Here is a 21830-nt window from a genome sequence, read left to right as displayed (position 1 = left end):
GCATGGAGAAGAAAATCTAATTCATTTTAAAACTTTTCATGCTTTAACATTCTATAATTTTTTTTCTTTTTCTTTTTATGTCTTATCTAAAATATATATTTGAAAAGTTTGGAAAAAATTAAGATGCTATTTAGCTTAAGAATTTATAAGTTATCTAAAAATCCTCAGGTCATTTCTTAGTATCAAAAGTATGCCAGTTTTTTCTTCTGAATGTCTTACGTATTTAAAGAGGTAATTATAAAGTCTCCCACTTTTTAATACAGAAATTTTTTTTTAATTAACCCTCAACTCAGCACCAAATAATGCAGTTCTGTTTTCTCAAAGGATATTGGAAAATTGTGTTTCATTAATCTGTACATTTCTTAATATTTCTTTATCATTTTCCAAAGTAATCACAATTTTGCCACATCTCCCAATCGTGTATCTCCGTGTTGATTGTGAGTGTGTGATGTGCCTGTGAGTTCTCAGTAGTTTGCCACGTCAGGTCTTCCGGGCTGTCAGCTGAGAAGCAGGAGCAGCTCTGCGTTTTTGCAGTTTTTTGCTGGTGTCCTTTGTTCCTCTTGTGTTAAATCCTAACCTGTCCTACTCTTCCTGAGAATATTGACTTCTGCTGTTTTCAAACGCTCACCCACATATTTATTAAATCTGTTGATATCTTGTAGCCTTTCTTCTGTACTACTTTAAGGGAAAAATTCATGAAATACTTCAAGCCTATGCTGTTTTTACCACTCACAGGACTCCACTTCTCCCTTGTTAAGGAGGTTAAGTGTAAACATGTCAGCAGTAACGGGCAGTGTTGTTACTGAGGACACTAGCCACACATGCACATCTCTGTAATTCCAGAGCATTTATAACATTCTAATTGTTTTCACAATGTGTAAAGGAGCCCAATTTCTAGAATCAGAGTTCTGAGTTGATGTTCTACCTCCATAACTTAACTTGTTTATATGATGTAAGAACAATTACTTACACTCCTGTGTCTCAGTTTCTATCTTTACAATTGATACATATTATATTAGGTATTTACATCACATATGAAACAGTCTTATAAAAAAAATGTAATTCCTGGAATGCAGCGTAGATTCAGTTAATACAGATTCATTTCTTTACTCTGGCAGTTAGCTACTTACTCAGTGTAGACTTCAGAAATAAGAAAATAAATGAATAATTTGGAAACTTTAGGCCTCCAGAGTGTCTGTACTTAGATAATTGGCAGCCTTTCAGGATGTATTTGAAGTCATCTATGCCCTAACTGACTTATTTTCTTTAATCACTGTACTATAAACATAACTATCTGTTTAGGTATTAGATCTGAGGTTCACAGGGGCTATTATCTCACTGAAGATAATGAGACTGTTAGGTTTTGAGTTTGTGATGGAAAGCAAATGCAGAACAGAAGGTATTCCTTATAGTAGAGTGTAATTTTCAATAAATGTTAACTCAGGTGGAGATTAAACCATGTAACCAGTCCAGCCTAAATTAAAGACACTAAAAAATAATGCTGTTTATGCTTTCTGTAACATATTGTTGCCTCCCAACTCTTTCTTTTCAAGACTCCATTGGAAAATGTTCCAGGGAACCTTTCTCCTATAAAGGATCCCGATAGACTTCTTCAGGATGTAGACATCAACCGCCTCCGTGCTGTCGTCTTTCGAGATGTGGTACGTTGTGTCTGCTTCGGATCCTTCCTTGCCCTGCATACATGAGTACATAAACACTGTCTAAAATGCATGAGATGTAGCATGTATATAATAAATGGCATATGAAATAACTTGTAGACTATAATTTTGAATGGAAAACTTTCATTTTTCCCCCTTCAGTCCTTTATGGCTGTTTTGTTTTTTAAGTATTTAGCTCTTAAATTGTCACAAAGTTGCATGCACACACACACACACACACACACTTTGAGATGAATAATCTTTAGTGATTTCCAAGCACTGCTAAGTTTTTTGGCACTGAAAAAAACTGAGTAATGCACCTATGATACAGGCAAATTTATTAAAGTTCCAAGCAATATAGTTTATTTTCTGTGAAACACACATTACTGATTTGACAGATTATAATGACAAGGAGCTCAAAGAATAAAATGTTGTTATGTATTTAGCTCATTTTTAGCATTGCTGTTTTCTCATTTTTGTGCTTGTAATATACATGATATATTTCTGCATGCTTATATTCTTAAATGATGCTCATTAAATAGCAATATATATTTAGCAGGTTTTTATAAAAATTAAATATCACATTTTGCCTCAATATGAAAGTGAAAAGCTTTAGAATTTTTGATTGCCAAAATCACCTTGTGTTTTCCACAGGATGACAGCAAGCAGGCGCAATTCTTAGCCCTGGCTGTTGTTTATTTCATTTCGGTTCTGATGGTTTCAAAGTACCGTGATATACTAGAACCCCAGAGAGAGACTGCAAGAACGGGAAGCCAGCCAGGTAGAAACATCAGACAAGAAATAAATTCACCTACAAGTACAGGTACCTAATTTTGTTAAAATTCTTTAAATTTTCTCTATCGTTTATCTTTTTTTTAATCCTTCACTTTTATATTCAGATTTAAACTGAACCAATTTGTGGTCATGTCAGATATTTATAAATAGTTGTTATGCAAATGCTGGTTTAATATTCTTTAATTCTGTGAATATTTATGAAGAATATTTCTTTAATACTTGCTGTATTCTCATTTTATCGGTACAGCTTCACTTTCCATTTTGCTTCATTTTTCAGTTCAAATCATTGATTGATACCACTGTATTACATGCAAGTAACTCATAGATTTTAAATATATTGCTTTAAAATAGTCACAAACATGAAAATAGGTAGTCCTTACAGAACTGTTCAAAACCAGGAATTGGCCAAAATATGAATTTTTATAGCCAAGCTTATAAAAGAGTAAACACCTCTCCATCTCGTCCTCCTTCCCTCATCCTTTGCTCCATCCTTCTCTCCCATCCTCTCTCCCTCCTTTTTTCCTCCCTTCCTTCTACCCCTTTCTTCCTCCCTGCTACCCTCCCTCCCTCCTCCGAGTGCTTCCTCCCCCCCCTCCTTTCTTCCTTCTCTCTGCTTACGTTTATTTCATTATCCAAATATTCTGTCATGATTTATAAAGAGAAATCATATACTTTAAATTTTATACCAAAATGGCCTCAAGTAAAATTAAACATTTGAGGAGCGTTAATAAATATGCTAGACAAGAAGAACCATCCTGGATCATGATGTTTCAGGAATTCTTGCGTTACCAGCTGTGCTTTCTCTGCTTGAACACTGTGAACACATTCCTTGGGAACTAATATTTAATATCATACAACACTTTCTAACATTTGTGTTTTCTACCAGCTATCATTTCTCTGTTGTTTGCAGTATAACCTTGGTAACCCAGTGATTATTTTTAGTACCACTGGATTAATTGATAGCAAATTTTCTCTTGCCTAAATAAATGCATATGATCTATGAATCAGATTGATACGTTTAAAAGTGAGTAGAAATTAGTCATCAAATCTCTGCATGTTGTTTATAAATATATCATATTTCATTTATGTTTCATTGTTGTGGAATATTGATTATGTCTTAGCTGTAGTATGTTGATGTTGCATACCATACATTTAACGTGCAAATGAGAGACAATCTCATCATTATATGCTTTCGTTTTTATTTTTATTTTTCAAGTTAAAACTCTTCCTACCATCCCAATCCATTTTTTAACCATTTAAAACACGAGAGCATTATCACCTTAACTTTTTCTTCATTTTTAATGTACACATATCCATTATGTATGTATAAAATGAGAAATATTAGAGTGGATGTATGAATATCAATTTTCTGGCATATTTGTATGTTTTTGTGTATGTTGCTAGAACTTCTTTACTCAGCCAGGATGCCATTTCTCTCTGAATACATAACCTCCTTCCTTCCTTCAGCAGTGTACTCTACTTGTAGTACTGTTTGCATGTTGCAGTGATTGGAATTGCCATGGATCTTCAGTGGATCATGTTGCAGATTGTTACATGCTGGCTCAAATTTGATTCCATGATTTTTTCCACAGTTGTGGTCATACCATCTATCCCTCACCCAAGTTTGAACCATGGATTCCTTGCCAAGTTAATTCCTGAGCAGAGCTTTGCCCACTCATTTTATAAAGGTAATAATGACTTATCTCCTGACCTGTTTGGCATTCTTATTTCATGAGTTGTTATAAATATTCATTATGTAATTATTTATAAACAAGTATATACCTCAGGTTTAATGGAGATATGATATGTTATATTTATACCTAGCTACTGAGAGCAAAATTTTGCTTTATATATGTATTCCTTTATAATTCTTTAAGTTTCATCTTCAAATTAAGGATACATATTTATGTGTATATTAGCATGCACACTGGTGACATTCACCAGAAAATACAGACTATCAGCACTTTCTTTAAAAAAATCTACTTCTATGAGGCGAATGAATTTCATGCATTTCACAGCACAGATTTAGGAGCATAGTACATTCCACCTTCCATTTCCTCCTGCCCATGTTCTGACCCACCTCCTTCTTTCTATATTTATTTAAAAAAATGACAGTGTAATGGCAGGTTCAAATATAGTCTCTTTTCAGATTTCTGAGGAGTCTCCATATTGTCCTCAGTAATAGTTGTACTAGTTTACATTCTCACTAACAGTGGATTCAGGTACCTTTATCCCTACATCCTTACCAGAATTCATTATTTTTGATTTTTGGTTGATAGTGATTCTAACTGGGGTGAGGTGAAACCTCTTTGTGGTTTTTAATTTGCATTTACTTGATGCTGGTGATCCTGAGAGCTTTTCATGTGTCTGTTGCCAGCTTGAATTTACCCTTTGAAAAAGGCCCATTCATGTTCTTTCTCCATTTCTTAAATGGATTGTGTGTTTTGTTGTTGAGTATCTCACACTCGTTATATATTCTGGATACTTTGTCAGTTGTAGACTATTCAAGTATTATCTTCCATTGTGTTGATTGCCTAGTCACTTTGTTGAGGGTTTCCTTTGCAGTTGGAAGCATCTTAACTTGATGTAATTCTTTTTTTAAAAATTTTTGAATTTATTGCCTGTGTTACTGGGCTCTTTCTGAAGAAGATAATGCCTGTGCCAGTGTCTTGCAGAGTTTCCCCAATATTTTTTGCAAGTAATTTGATGATAACAGGTTTTAAATTTAAATCCTGATCCATCTAGAGTTGATTTTCATGTAAGGTTTAAGGTAGGAATCTTCTTTCATACTTCTGGATGTGGCGATCCAGTTTTCTTGACATCATTTGTTGAACAGACTGTCCTCTTTTAGATACTGATTTTGGCTTGTTTGTCAAAAATTAGTTACTTATAGATTAATGGATTGATTTCTGGGGTTTCTATTCTGTTACATTGATCTGAGTGCTTGTGTACCACCACCAGGCTGTTTTGGTTACAGTTACATGTAATACATGTTGAAGTCTATTATTGCGATGTTTCTGGAATTATTTTTGTTTTTTTAACATTGCTTTCGCTATTTGAAGTCTCTTGTGTTTCTGTAAGAATTCTAACTTCATGTTTTCTGGATATGAGAATAATCTTTGCACTAGTGTTTTTATTGGGATCACATTTGATTTGTAAATTGCTTTGAGTAGAATGGACATTTTGATGATATTATTTTTAATCCCCAATCCCCCAACGGCTTAAGTTGCCTTGTACCTAGGCAAGTTTTACCCTGCTAGGAGAAAATCAGCCAATACCTGGTGATATTGTGTGCCTAGTTAATGCCAAATTTGTGCTAACTATACTAGTAGGCCAGCATAGTTGCATTTTTTTTTAAAGGTAAGTGAGGAATTCTGGGAATTCTGGGTTAGGAGACTCCATCCCAGCCCCCAGGAGGAGGGGTTGCAGATTGCCTTGGGGAGAAGATCTGAGGGTGTATTGGAATGGGAGTGACTGAGGACTTGTTTGACAAGAGGAGAATGATTTTTGGGGTCTTCTGCAGACTGGTCACTGCACTGAGTAGACCACTACACCCATTGGGATGCATGAGGGCCAGGTCTATGGTGGGCTGACTGGGCTGCAGCACCCATTGGTTAACGTGATATATGATGCTGAGGCAGAACTGACCAGGCAGCTGCATCCACTGATATGTGTGTTGGTTGGTACTTGTGACAGACTGTACCTGTGCACATAAGTGTCAAGTATGAATCCACTCCAGGCAAGGTTTTTTGGGGGACTCTCTGAATAGACTACTGGACTCAGACCCTGGTCACTGGGAAAAATCCCAGTGATCAATCATTTATTGGGGCTGGGGCTCCTCAATTGCTGATGTCTGTGCAGTGGACAGCATGTCCAAATGCATACAGGGAGCATGACAGCCAGCTTATCCTAGGTCAGCATGAGACACCGAGTGCCTTGTCAGAGGATGGAAAGCAGAAGTGGTTGGACAATTCTGACCAACCTTTGCCGTATGTTGCTGCATTTGTGTGTGCACTATGTTGGTCTTTGTCAATCAATAGTTCTTGGAAAGATTTTTCTCAACCCCGGAGCTTTGAGACCAATAGCATTTATAACTGCTCAAGTAACACCCTATAACAATCTTTCCTACCAGTGTAAGGTCTCTAAGACGTCATCAAGTGGCCATTTCTCATCCCCTGGTGCTAATGTAGTTTGACAGAAGGAGTGCACCCTCACAGGAGAATAAAAAACTATTGAAACATATGTCCTACCCACCTTTCTCCATACCTGACCCTCCCCACCCTAATCAGATGCCCATATAGGCATGCATGTTTCTCAGCTGTGTATACAATGTTAAAAATAAAATTTTTAAAATTTAAAGAAAAAAAACCTGGCCGTTTTTTCAAATAAAACATTCTAATCCACAAACATGAAAAATTCTACCATTTTGTGTGTTTTTTTTTCTATTTTTTTAATGTTTGAATTTTCCATTGTAGAGATCCCTCGTATCTTCGGTCAAACTTATTTCAAGATGTGTAGACTTTTGTGCAGCCATTGTGAGTGCTTCTCATGCAAGTTCTTTCTCAACCTTGACTTTTTCAATGTTTATAAAAGTCTTACTTTTTTTGTGTTGATACTATATCTTGCAGCTTTGCTAAATTCTTATGAGTTCCAGCAGTCTCTTAGTGGATTCTTTAGGTTTCCCTCTGTGTACGATTATGTCTTGTACAAACAGGAATTATTTAATTTACTCATTTCTAATTTATATCCTTTTGATTTATTTTTGTTTGCTTTTTTTGGCTTAATTGCTCTAACTGAAACTTCCAGGACTCTATTAAAAGGCAGTTGGGAGGATGGGCATCTTTCTGTTGTTCAGGATCTTAGAGGAAATGACTCCATCTTTTCCCCATTTGCTATGTCTTGCTGTAAGTTTGTCGTATATGGCCTTGATTGTGTTGAGGAAGCTTTTTTTTTTCTTTTAATCATTAAAGCATGTTGTAGTTTATCAGATGGCTTTTCTGCTTCTATTGAGATAGCCATATGCTTTTTATTCTTCAGCTTGTTGATGTGATATATCACATTTATTCATTTTTGTGTGTTGAAACATCCCTACTGCCTGGGATAAAGCCTGCTTGATCTGGGTGAATGATCTTTCTGATGTGTTTTTGTATTCCATTATCTAGTGTTTTGTGAGAGTGTCTGTGTCTTGTTCATCAGGGATATTGACCTGTGTCTGTCTTTGTGGTATCTCTTTCTGGTTTTAGTACTAAGGTGATGATGACACCATAAAAGGAGTTTGTTAGAATTCCCTCACTTTGAATTGTTTTGGACAGTTTGAAGAGATTATGAGTTAGTTCTTTCTTAAAAGTTTGATAAAGTTCAGCAGTGAAGCCGTTGTTTTGGGTTTTTCTTTGTTGGAAAGGTCTTTTTCCCTGGTTCAGGCTGCATCTGCATGATTAGTCTACTTAGGTTTTCTGTGTCTTCATGACTCAATTTAAATAGATTGTATATGTCCTGAAATCTCTCCGTTTCTTCTAGAGTTTCCAAGTTGTTGGCATTTAGCGTTTTGTAGTAATTCCTGGTGATTCTTTTTATTTCTGTGATATCTGTTATAACCTCTGCGTTTTCATCTCTCGTTTTATTTCTGTCTTCTCTTTCGTGGGTCAGTGGTTTATCAATTTTGTTTACTTTTTCAAAAATCCAGATTTTCATTTCACTAATATTTCCTATAACCCTTTTGTTATGAGACTGAAGTAGCCTAAATTATAGGCTGTTTTATGTATAGTAGGTAAAAAATGCCCAAAAATAAATCTTGAAAATATCAAGGTTTTCTGTTAGTTTTTAACTTGTGTTCAGAAAAATGTCCTAGTATTCTTCTGTTGTGATTTTTTTTTACTTTATTTGTTTTCAATATTTGTTTTACTGTGATTTATTTGTTTTCAATATTTGTTTTACTTTAAGTTATTTGTTTTCATTTGATTTAAAGGGCAATGAGAGAGAGTTTATCTTCTGTTCATTCCACAAATGACTACAACAGCTGGGTCTGGGTCAGGTCAAAGCCCCAGGATCTAGAACTCAATCCAAGTCTATCATACCAGGAACAGAAAATCAAATACTTGAGTTATGATTTGCTGTCTATGAGGGTGCAAAGGTAGGATTGAAAGTGGGGCTGGGACTCAAATGCATTCTAATATGTGGGAGTCCTATGTGACTTTTTAACAGCTGTTCTAAACTCCTACCTCTGATCTGACCTCTAAAAGTGAAATCAGGTGTTTTTTCAAGCACCTCAGATTCTTTTTCATGAATTTCATGTTACCAAACAGGTGAAGATGAAAACTTATTTTTCTATGGTGAATAAGATCAAAGAACAAAAGCAGGGGCCATAACATAGTAGGCTAAGTTTCAGCCTGTGGTGCCAGATCCCGAGTGGACATCACTTCAGGTCCTGGCTGCTTCAGTTTCCTTCCAGCTTCTTGCCAATGACCTGAGAAAGCAGCAGAAGATGACTCAAGTTTTTGGGTCCTTGTACTAACATGGGATACTGCAAGAAGTTCCTGGTGTTTGGCTGTGGACCAGCTCAGCTCTGTTTGTTGTGGCCATTTGAGGTGTGAACCAGCATATGGAAGACCCCTCTCTCTGTCTTTCTTTTGGTGACTCCACCTGTCTAATAAAAATTTTAAAAAAAGATAAAAAGGAACAAAAACACAAAATAACTTAGAAATGGACTTTGGAGATAAAGTGGAGAGGACATGATGATAGTTTGCATGTGAGGCATGAGGCAAGGTGGAATCACTGATGACCCTTCACTGTATGGTCCGAAGCACTAGGGTGATAAAAGAGACATTTCCTGAAGTACGGAAGCCTAAAGGTAGGTTAAGTTGACAAGAATAGCTATGACTTCCATTTTAAATGTGATGGTCTTAAGGTATCAGTAACCTTTGGAAAGTTTAATCAAGCAAGAATCTTCAAAGTGGTAGCCTGGCAAGTTTTCTAAATCTCACGACATACTTAAGACTTGTGTTTTTCAGGTACAGTTCTTACAACTCAAATGGTGGCTCATTTGAGGTAACAGGGAAAACTAGTACATTGTGAACCAGAAGTGGAACTTTGATCAGTTTGCTTATATACCTGTTTTATTTCTGTTTTGTTTTAATTTATTATTTATTACTGCTTCTAGAAAAGCAGGACTAGAAATACTAAATGGAGAGAGAGAGATGAGTTTCTTTTTTAGGATCAAAGAAACTGTTGTATAGATAATGAAAGCAGAGCTGGGAAGGAGATGGGTTAGACTGCACTTGAGGGAGGAGAGTCGCTGAGATGGTGCTCAGGCTCTCACAGGATGTGATAATGGTGCTGATCTCATAGGACTTGATAGTGATGATGCCAGTAAAACAGTAGCAGCAGGAAATGCACAAACTCTGAAGTGAGATTACTTATTGCTAAGTCCTAGTAACACATTATTCTACAATGTGTGTAATTCTTATATGCCTGTTTTAGAAATAAAATAATGGAGGTTGAGAGAAAATTGAATAGCTAGGTCTAAATAAAAAAGTAATAAATAGATCTTGGTTGAAAATAAGTGTTCATTTCAAGGCCTAAACATTCCTTAAACATAACCATAAACATAACCATATGATGTCTAGTTGACTTACATAGTGGATGCTAACAGCCATGCTATATTTAGTTGTTATATTAATCTTTTTGGTGTGACTGTAGCAAGTTATATGTGACTGATACTTCGAAAGGAAAAGAAATTTGTTGTGGTTCACCATTCTGGTAACAGAAGATCTAAAGAGCTTATTGCCAGGAGTGTTGTAAGGCTACCCAAATTGTGTCGTAAAATAGAAAAGAAACCAAGGGTCAAGCCTGGGAAGTGGCCTAATTTTATAGCAACCTGCTTTTGAAAGAGCTAACTCATTTTGTTAGGCCATCATTAATTTCCTACAAAGATGGTGTCTTATGATCTAATTTCCTCTTCCTAGGCCCCATCTCTTTTTAAAAATAAATGTATTTTGTTCATTATGTGTTTGAATGGTAGAGAACAAGATCTCCAATCTGCTTATTTACTACCCAGATGCCTGCAACAGCTATGGCTGGGCCAGGCCAAAGCTATGAGCTAAGATCTCAATCTAGCATCCTGGATAGGTGGAAAGAACCATTACCTGCTATTTCCCAGGGTACATGTTAGCAAGAAACTTGAAATCAAGAACAGAGCCTGGGCTAAGACTCAGCTTCATAAACTCGGGTTATAAACATTAGTTCACAATAAATTAAAATGAAATTTTAAACATAACCTGGTTACAAGTTTTTCAGAGGAGTGAGCAGTGAGGATGTTCTAACCCCTGCCTCATCAATAAAGCAAAGGGAACACTATTAAACATTGTCAAAGTAAACTTTTTCAGTTCTTTAGGAAATAATCCAAGACTTATTGCAGTCCAAAGGCCATTAGTGTAAGGAAGACTGTGAAATCTTCATGAGAACAGCATGCATTATAGTGGTTTAATCTAACCCAAAGCTTATCTACCCGTCCTCGGTTCTGAGTTATTCTAGAAACACAGATGTTAAACCGTGGCATGTAAACTGCAGCAGTCTAATACAAGTTGTAAAGCAATAGACTTAGGTTTTGAGTTCCTGAAGTCCCATCGCTAGAGCAGTGTCTCTGATATGTCTGAAAGCTTCTTCAAAGAAGTCCATTCACAAGATTTGTCATTATATGACTTCATCCGGAACTTAATGAGAAAAGATTTATCTGCAAAGTATTGTGAAAAGTCATCATCAGTAATATTACAAACATCAAGTCTGCTTGAAGTGTCAGTGCTATTTATGCAAAACAGAGCCCTGCCATAAACCTTGAAGTAAGATCTGAGGGGCCAGTGTCATGGAGCAGCAGGTAAAGCTGCAACCTGTAACACCAGCATCTTACGCAGTCATGACAAGATGCTCCACGTCTCATCCACTCCCTCCTAGTGGCCTGGAAAAAGCAACAAACATGGCCCACATGTTTGGGTCCCTGACTCCCATGTTGGAGATTGGGATGAAGCTTCTGACTTTGGACTAGTCTAGCCCAGGCATTTCGGCAAGGATTTAAAATATTGTATGTATGGCTTCCATCCTCTAGATTAAGATTTATTTTATTAAGCTAAGATAATTTTGCATTTACAGATTCAAAATATAAATACAAGCTTCTATGTTTTATGTTAAGCTATAGCTGTTTGCTTTGTTTAATATTAGTATTTGAAAATACTTAATATAAATTTTAGAATTATGCCAACAAGGACCTGGGTGTTTCATTCACGTTTTCCTGATTGTAGGGAAATTGGAAAACAGCAATTTCAGTACTTCAATATATATAACATACTGAAACACTTTATAAATCACTTTAAAATAGGATTTTTTTTTTGGAGGAAGAAATGTGATATATGAGGTTTCAATGCAGACATCATGTTATTTGCTTAACCCCATATTTTTTCCAAAATATATTAGATGACCTCATTAGGTTCAGTTATAAAGACTAAAAAAAGAGGCATCTGGCATCCAACTGCCTGTTCTGACAAGGTTAAGATCACTCTGACTAGTAATGTTTCTGCTTTGCGTACCGACCCTTACTACAGAAACTGGTGAGAACTCTTGGGAACCTACAAACTTGCTATCATTAGTATAACCTGAACAGATGCAATCAGTTGTATGTTTTTGGATGTCAATCTAATTTACGATGAAATCTCTTGAATGAATCCTTGAAGTTCTTTAGTGTTACAAGGAAGTGTTCTGGAAATAAAAAACATCTAACCTAAGCTGATGCCGTATACTGACAGCATATTCTGTAATAGATGTTAAAACATAAAGAGAAATTGAGGTTTTTGATTATTAATCACAGTTTCCTCTACAATTGTTAGAAATTTTTCAATTGCAATTTATTGTTGTATTTATATGATTTGTTCATAAAGCATTATTTACAGAACATTAAGGTACTACATAAAGTATGTGGAAAATGTATATTGTGATAAACCAACACCTAAATTTAAAATTATTTGCACCAATTTAAACTTACCTTTTATTTATTTTTTTTTAAGATTTATTTATTTTTTATTATAAAGTCAGATATACAGAGAGGAGGAGAGACAGAGAGGAAGATCTTCCATCCGATGATTCACTCCCCAAGATGATTCACTCCCCAAGTGACTGCAACGGCAGGTGCTGTGCCGATCTGAAGCCGGGAACCAGGAACCTCCTCCAGGTCTCCCTCACGGGTCAGGGTCCCAAAGCTTTGAGCCGTCCTCGACTGCTTTCCCAGGCCACAAGCAGGGAGCTGGATGTGAAGTGGCGCTGCCGGGATTAGAACTGGCACCCATAAAGGATCCCAGCACGTTCAAGGCGAGGACTTTAGCCACTAGGCCATGCCGCCGGGCCACTAAACTTACCTTTTAATACCATTTTTCTACAAACTTAGTGAAGGACCTTACTATTACACTTTGAAACAAGTTGAGTATCGTTTAACTGCAAAGCTTGAACCAGAAATGTTTTAGATTTTGAATATCTTCAGATTTGAGGAATTTGTATATATGTGTGTGTCTATAGTGAGGTAGCTTGCAAAAAAGAATCAAACTTAAATAGGAAATTCATTTGTGTTTGATGTACACCCACACACATAGCCTGTAGACTATTTTTAAAAGCTGTATTTATTGTGTTTGAAAGGCAAAACACTGGAAAGGAAGACACATAGACACAGAGATTGGCCCTCTGATAGATCATTCCCTGTTGGAATCCATACCTAGGACTGAGCTAGGCAAAAGCCAGCATCGCTAAACTCTATCGTGATTTCCCACATGTTTAGTAGGGACCCAAATACTTGGGTCATCTTCTGTTGCTCTCTAAGTGCATTATCAGTAAAATGGATTGGAAACAAAGTAGCCAGGTCTCAAACTGGCACTCTGGTAAGGGGTGTTGGCTACAATTGACCAGCTGGTTACAACATTGATCTTCAACCAGAAGGCAATTTAATACAGTACTTTCAGTGCACCTGAGTTTAGAATGTGACACATCACATGAAGTCAGGTGCTGAACTTTCCACTTGCGGCATCACGTTCACACTCAGAAAGTTAAAAATTTTGCAGCATTTCTGATGCAGCACCGTATTGCTAAACAAGCTGCTGCTCCATTCAGTGATGCTAGCACCCATATGGCACCAGTGCACATCTCAGTTGTTCCACTTCCGATCCAGCTCTCAGCTTGTGGCCTTGGAAAGCAGCAGAGGATGGCCTGAATCCTCGGGAACCTGGGCCCATATGGGATATCTGAAAGAAGTTCCTGGCCCCTCCACTTTGGATCACCTCAAGCCTAGCCATTGTGGCCAGTTGGAGAGTGAAACAGCAAAGCAAGACTTTGTCCCTGTATCTCTCCTTCTCTCTGTACACCTGCCTTTTAGATAAAAACAAACAAATAAATATTTAAATAAAGATTTTAGAAATTTTTAAACTTTGGATGTTCAGATTAAGGATTTTCAAGCTGTACCAAGGTGACTGCTTCCTTTTTGAAATCGTCCTTAAATTTTTTTTTTAAATTTTTCATGATACGGTTCCATTCCATTGGCTAGGGATTTCCCCTTCTACCTGCCCCATTTACCCTCCACCCCACTGTTTTCCCCTATGTTATCACAGTAGTACTGTCCTTCAGCAATAGTCACAAATCCATCATTCTTCTGTATAAGTGTATTCTGACATTGTCCGTACAGAAAATGGTATTAAGTCCAGCATCTTATGGTCAAGATATATTTAACAGTTTAATTGGCAGTTTGTCTTTTATTCAGGAGTAGAGATGCATACTGCACTGTATCTTCACTTCTCAGTATGCTAGTCAGCCATACATAGTTCATATAGATGAATATATTTATATACAAGTTTATCTGTGTATCTGTTGGTCTTGTATTTGTATGAAGGTTGCCTTATATTAGAAAGAACATAGGATAATCTGTCCTTATGCAATTGGTTCATTTTACTGATCATCTTTGATCAGTGTCAGAAAAAGTAAAATTAATGTATTTTATTGCCGTGTAAATATTTTTAATTAGCTATTTACTTTTTCTAATTTGTGATATTAATAAGCTTAGTTATGCTTTATAATAAATAGTTCAATATTTATATTGAAATTGTAAGTACCAGCTAATAAGGTACACATTTTACAGCTCATTGAGCATAACTTGGCCAGAAAATAAAAAAACAAAACAAAACAAAACATATGGTTATTCACAAAAATCTTCCCAGGTGGAAGCTTGTAAACACCAAATTAAAGATTTTATTTTCGGTGCCAGCATGGTAGTTTAGTGGCTAAAGTCCTTGCCTGGCACAAGCCGGGATACCACATGGACGCCAGTTCTAATCCTGGCAGCCCCTCTTCCCTTCCAGCTCCCACTTCCCTTCCAGCTGCCTGCTTGTGGCCTGGGAAAGCAGTTGAAGATGACCCTGCACCCGCATGGTAGACCTGGAAGAGGCTCTGGGTTCCTGGCTTCGGATTGGTGCAGCTCCGGCCGTTGCAGCCGCTTGGGGAGTGAATCAGCAGATGGAAGATCTTTCTCTCTATCTCTCCTCTTGTCTGTATATCTGACTTTGCAAAAAAACCAGATAAATCTTTAAAAAATATTTTCCTTTCTTACATATTTTGTTTCTGATAAAATGCTTATAGATTTAATATAACTTGCCACGCTTTATCTTTTTATGTATCCCTTTTTATAGTACACGCCATAAGCAAGTGTACTTAGACATTGTATTAGTACACACTCAAAACTCTAGGTCAGATGTATAAACTACACTGAGGGTACGTGTTAGCCTTGTTCATTGTAAGGAAACTCTAGGAAAAGTTAATTCATGTTAATTCTGATTTTTTTGTTTCTGCCTTTATACTACTTGTCCTATTGTCATAGAGATGTGACCATTGCTATTTAATTCTCTTGATAACTTTCTGCAACAGATGCAAGGGTGTGTTAAAATCTCTGGTGTGTTTATTAGCAGAAATGGCTGCCTCAGCCATCTTCTCATTTTGTATTCCAGGGGTTTTTTGTCCACTTACATATTTTCTCCTATTGCTTCAATTTCAATGGTCTTGAAATTAATTCCTCCTCTTCCTTGGAGTTACACATTCATAAAAATTCTAGAGATTCTGAATAGTCAGATGAAAATAAATTCAATACTTTGTTCTTCTGAAAAAATAACATTATTTTTCTTAGTGGCATGTGGCCTTTCTTTCTTTGTTTCTTTGTTTCTTTCTTTCTTCCTTTGTACCTCTGTTATTTCTTGTTAAAATTATTTTTATCATTATTATTACTGTTTTACAATGTGGTTCCATGGGCTCTGGGTTTTCCCTCCCCTGTTTCCAAGTCCCCTCCCCTCACTAATTTCCCCCATAGTATTACATTACTATAGTCCTTCATAGACAGTACATGTTGTAAATTTTTTGGTACCTTTCTTATTGTTGATTTTGGTTCATGGCTTTTTGTTTAAAGGGAAGTGTAGTAACTGTGTAATAGAAACTTTCATAACCAGTTGTTAAGATGAAATGCAGTGTGCATCTCTACTTCCAAACCAAAGGTGAACTCCCAAAGAAACTGTTAAATATGTCTTGAAGACAGGACCCCCTCCCCCGTCGTTATTTCTACTACTGTTATTCTTCTTTAAGTCTTAAATGTTCGTAAACATTGATGAGATGTTTTGTTATCTTTATTTCTTACCTGTTTTCTTTTGTGGTGCTTTACCTAATGATACTGAGAATAACTTGTCAAACCTTTCTTGAATTTTTAACTTTTAATCTTGCGAACAGTGCAGATACATCTACCCTCTCATTCATGTTAATCTTTTAGTGTTTGAATACTATTATATTCTATAGAGTATTTGTTTCTTCTTTCAAGTGCAGCATCCTTGAACAAATGTATAAACAAGTAAACTAAATGTATTTGATAAACATGAGAAAAGCTACCTGTACATGATTGTAGTGTGGCAGCTGTATGCTTTTAGTTAATTGAAGTAAATATTGGCACCGTTGAATGACATGTTGATACTATTTATTCCTAAATTTTAGTATGTCATTTTAATGCCACTGGAATAAAACAGGAAAATCAAAAGAACAAAAAGTAACTTGACATGTTTCAAAGAAGCAGAAATGTCAGTATCCTGATCTTTTATTCCTTTGTAGACTTATCAAAATTATTCTGCAATTAGTCTTTTAAAACCTGAGTAAATTTGAATGCTTTATCATAGTGTACATTCAACAAAACAGCAAAAATGGGTACAGGAATTGATCCTGTTACTAAACAAAACCATTTATATTATCTTTAGTCCACTAATTGATGTTTGCTAAAGTTTCAGGTAGTTATGATCAAGTAGTATTATTCAAACCTCATTTTTGTGTTTTCACTTGATATTTTACAAAATGCATTTGAAAAGTCTTATTTATTTCTTAATTTGAAAGAGACAGACAAATCTTCTGTCCACTCACTCCCAAATGGCAACAGCCTGTCTTCATATTTTAAGTAGAATAATAGCAAAATGCAAGACTTTCTATTGCCTAAATATTTCATAGCTAACATTAAGAGAATAAAACAGGAACATTGTACAAGTATCAATTTCAATTGTAAGCTCTTTACAGTTGTTAGTGGAACTACTTCCTAATGCTTTAATGCATGGTTTTAAAATTCCAAAGTTGCTTGAAAGATATGGAATACTTTTTATTCAACAAAATGACTGTTGCGTGTGAATGCTATGGTTTAAGTAAATTGTTTTATGAAAAACTAGGTAGCAAATTTTCAGCTTAATAAAGATTTTGTTCCTTATTCTAATATTAAAGGACATTTTCTTAGGGAAGTTTTTCTCATGTGATATATATATATGTATTTTTTCATTTTAGTATTTTATTTTGTTTTATGATACAGTTCCATAGCCTCTAGGGCTCCCCAAGGTCCCCCCTCCATTGATTTCCCCTCTAGTTTTACAATGAATGTCCTTCATGAACAGTCACAAGTCCATCATGCTGTTAGTGAAGTGTCTCCTGACAGTGTAGGCATGGACATTGTCAGGGAGTTCATCATCTTACTTTTAGAATGTATTCACTTCTTTCACTGGGAGTCCATCTTTGGTCTGTATGCATAGAGACATAAACTTTTTCTTTCCTTACAGAAACACCTGCTGCATTTCCTGACACAATAAAGGAAAAGGAAACACCAACCCCTGGTGAAGATATTCAGCTAGAAAGGTCAATTCCTCATACAGATTCAGGGATTGGAGAAGAGCAGGTGGCCAGCATCCTCAATGGGGCAGAATTAGAGACTAGCGCAGGTCCTGATGCCATGAGTGAACTGTTATCCACTCTGTCATCTGAAGTGAAGAAATCACAGGAGAGCTTAACTGAACATCCCAATGAAATGTTGAAGCCTGCACCATCCATATCCAGCATAAGTCAAACCAAAGGCATCAATGTCAAAGAAATATTGAAAAGTCTTGTGGCTGCCCCAGTGGAAATTGCAGAATGTGGACCTGAACCTATTCCATACCCAGATCCAGCACTGAAGAGAGAAGCACAGGCTATTCTTCCTATGCAGTTTCATTCCTTTGACAGGTGGGTACTGTTATTATTCAGTGTGTTCCATGTGTTAAAATAAAATTTGGTATCATTAATTTAAAAATAGTAGGTTCTCCAAAAGTTTATATTTGTAGTGCAGATTCTTCTCAAAGTACTCACTCAGTGTGATCGATCTATTGAGAACTTATTTTTTACCTTATTTTTCTCAAAAATGGGAGTTTTATATGATATGATGCATGGTATATTGAGTAAGGAATTCTGAATTTAGGATATTGTCCATTGTTGAGGAGCTATAGTACCTTAGGGATGTCATTTTTCCCTTTGGATTTGTTTTGTATGTAGATTTTGTGGTGGAGAGAGGTCACACATTTGGCCTAATAATCTAGACACCTGTTAGAATGCCGACATCCTGCATCCAAATGCCTGAGTTCAGGTCCCAGCTCCAGCTCTTAACTATAGCTGCCAATGAAGACCATGGATAGCTTTGTTGAGGTCTCAAATAGTGGAGCTTCTTCCCCATCTCACAAGAGACTTAAATGGAGTTCCCACCTGCTGAGTTCAAGCCCAGCTCAGTTCTGGTTGTATGGGCATTCAGGAAACAAATCAACAGATTGATGCACTCTTTTTCTCGATATGTCTCCCTCCTTTCTGCCTCTCAAATAAAGACTATATATGTATTTTAAATCAGAGAGTGAAGACACAAATTATCTATTCCAAGATCTATTGGGGATCTATTACGTATACCATAATATTTGGTAGAGTTAGAGTGCTCACTTCAAATAACAAAATTAAAACTTCACTCTTTTTAAAGATTTTATTAATTTTTAATGGAAAGGCAGATTTTGTGTAGAGAAGAAGAGACAGAAAAAAACTCCCATTCTCTGGTTCGCTCCCCAACTGGCCACAATGCCAGAGCTGAGCCAATCCAAAGCCAGATGCCAGGAGCTTCTTCTGGCTCTCCCATGTGGATGCAGGTCCCAAGACTTTGGGGTCATCCTCCACTGGTTTCCCAGGCCAAAGGCAGGGAGCTGGATGGAAAGTAGAACAACCAGGACATGAGCTGGCACCCATATGGGATCTCGGCACTTGCAAGGTAAGGATTAGCAAGTTGAACCATTGTATCAGCTCAAAAATTTCAATTTTGATTGGAAAAAATACAGGTGTGATCTCTTGATATTTCCATGAGCGATTTAGAAGCCAAATATGGTGGAATGTATGTTAAATATTATTGAAAGAAATTTTGATATATTATTCAAATATAATTATAATGTAAACTGTGTGCATTCAATTTTAAGTAATACAAGATGGCTTTAGAAAGACCCAGTATTTTTTCTGTTAAGGAACATATACAATAAAAAGGATAGTTCACAGAAGCAAATATTTGAGAATTGGAAAATCATTGCATTGTTTCATAATCTACTCCTTAAAAACATGCAACACTGGAAATACCTTATGTACTATTCGCTAACAATAGGTTTGACTCCTAGAATTGATTTGTATTCATGCTAATATGTAAACTGAAGATGCATTCTTCTACTGTCTGAGGCAAATCATTGTTGTTGATATTCGTGCACATTTTCATATAGCAGTTTTTGTATGAGACTATTGATGATTAATTTCTTGAATTTCAAAATGAATATATAGCCCAAATAGTGTCTATTCCATGTAGCTTTCTCTGAAATAGCTGAAGTACTTTGTTATAAGCCTAATCATATTTTTTAAGAGTTTGGAGGTAGAGATATGGCAGTGAAGTTTTGTTAGGATGTTATCCTTTCCATGTAGAAATATATAACAACTTCATTTCAAGCAGTGTTTTACAGCTATTTCTGAAAATTTATTCTTAAAATATAAGTGACTAGTTAGCATATGGAGTATGAGATGAACAATAACTTTTTTTGTCTTCTGTGAACTGAGATAGATGTTTACAAATAATTGTCATAAAATATAAATTGTGTTTAAAGTTTTGAAAAGGTACAAAACAGAATCATAACATGTAGGGAAATACCATTTATATAGTTCTTGTTAATATTATGTTTGGATGAATATTCCTTGGATGTTTATGCCATTTCACAATAATGTTCTCTATTTCATATGTTTTTTATGTTTCCACAATATGTGTTTATGAGTTTATATAAATACATGCATGTAAGTACAGATTCTTATGTGTATCTATAAGTCTATTTCTATAACTTTCATAGCAATTTTATTTAGAGTCATTCGAGTTTTGAGTGCCATTTTATTTTTAATTATATCTTTAAATTTTTAAAGAGAAAAATAGTAAATACAAAGAACTGTTTTTAAGAGAGTCCAGTGAAATGTAGGGTACATAAAATATTTTTGTTGCAGTTTGGTTTATTATTAGAACTAATTTTCATTAAAAATTAATAAATGTATCACCTGAGTGCTAGCTACTCCCAGTTTTGGGAATATGGCTTAAAAAGAGAGAATTTAGCATTTGTTCCTATAAGCATTTGTGCAAAATGCAATGGAAGTAGGATCATTATTCTAAATTGTGTAAGTAGAAATGAAATGGAAGAGCACAAAGCATATTTCAGTTCTTTTTAGGAAAAGGTCTCTAGTGTAGTTAATATATGCAGTAGCTCAAGTACTATCAAATGTAAATGACGAGGTGATATTGATGAAAGGAGGGGATTGAGGTCTCAGGGGGCGCTGATGACGGATTGAACAGAAGCGGCCTTGCACGGCACGTAACTCAAGTCTGTCGTCTTCACTGCTCAAAGCCATAATGGGAGGTGGCAGTCTGAAATGAGTTGCCACGGCAAAGAGTATTATTTTTGAAATGCTTTCACACAAATCACTAGGCCCTGCATACAACTTAGTTTCATGCTTTAATGTCATCAGGAGGCACAAATTGGTGTGTCTAATTGTTTGCCACCTGCCAGCAAAATGAGCTGCCAGCCAGCCAGACGGGTTTGATTGTCTGTCAGCCATTCAATAGATTGAGAGTGACAACATCAAAAATTTAACTTCAAACTCTGAAGCTTTGAGCAGCTTTCAGAGACACCAACCCCACAAGTGCTTCTGGACCACTGCATTTTTCAATTATATGTCCTGTGAATTGCTACCATTTGCCTTATCTGTCTTAAGGTAGCCATAATTGCATTATGAGGTATATAAACATATTTCCAAAGCACTGAACTCTGAAAGCCAAGTTATGACATGTCTTTTAACATCAGGTTGCATTCCTTGAAAATGTTTTTCAAGATGACAGGCTTTACAATGAAAGTCCCGAAGCTACTAGTTTTAATACCATGGTCTTACTTGGCCAGTAATGCATTGTTTAATTTTTATCTTTAGTTGAAAAATAGATATAAACTTAGTTGATTAATTCTTTGAATGGAGTCATACTACGTAATAATACTATGTTGTCCCAATGTAAATTGCATAGTATTTTCTTTTGTTAGCTCATTTTTTATCTTTAGTTGAAAAATAGATATAAACTTAGTTGATTAATTCTTTGAATGGAGTCATACTACGTAATAATACTATGTTGTCCCAATGTAAATTGCATAGTATTTTCTTTTGTTAGCTCATTTTTTATTAGTTGTACTCCAAATATGTAGTTTCGGAAATAGCTTTCTAAAGTAGTTGTTGTAATTTGTGTTCTATGTGTTTTCCACTTAAGATGGAGCATTAATTAATTTTAGGGTTTCCAAGTTTCCATAATTTTCATTAATGAAAGAGGTTAAGTATTAGTGATGCTTACATTTAACTAAACTACTTTGGCTTTTGGTATTCAGTTTTTAATCACACTATAGGTGAAACATATAAATGATTTTATGCAGATGTAGAAAGTGAAGGTTAATTTTTGTTTTG

At 35.7% G+C, this 21830-nt stretch overlaps 1 protein-coding gene across 8 annotated transcripts in view; it reads left to right on the top strand.

The window, feature by feature from the left end:
* Nucleotides 1–21830, top strand: part of NBEA (neurobeachin) — a 582506-nt gene that overhangs the window by 172480 nt on the left and 388196 nt on the right. For 6 of the 8 annotated variants that reach the window (XM_058670859.1, XM_058670862.1, XM_058670860.1 and 3 more), the window contains 4 exons: nt 1554–1661; nt 2313–2481; nt 4046–4141; nt 17591–18029. In XM_058670859.1, the coding sequence (XP_058526842.1) occupies nt 1554–1661; nt 2313–2481; nt 4046–4141; nt 17591–18029 (812 nt within the window). The remainder of the gene's footprint in view (nt 1–1553; nt 1662–2312; nt 2482–4045; nt 4142–17590; nt 18030–21830) is intronic. The other 2 variants (XM_058670864.1, XM_058670863.1) reach the window with 1 other exon arrangement.

This window comes from Ochotona princeps, chromosome 12 (assembly GCF_030435755.1).
Source record: "Ochotona princeps isolate mOchPri1 chromosome 12, mOchPri1.hap1, whole genome shotgun sequence".
In the NCBI taxonomy this organism is placed as follows: domain Eukaryota; kingdom Metazoa; phylum Chordata; class Mammalia; order Lagomorpha; family Ochotonidae; genus Ochotona; species Ochotona princeps.
The sequence above is the reverse complement of the archived record's forward strand: the minus strand, read 5'-3'. Positions and strand labels throughout refer to the sequence as shown.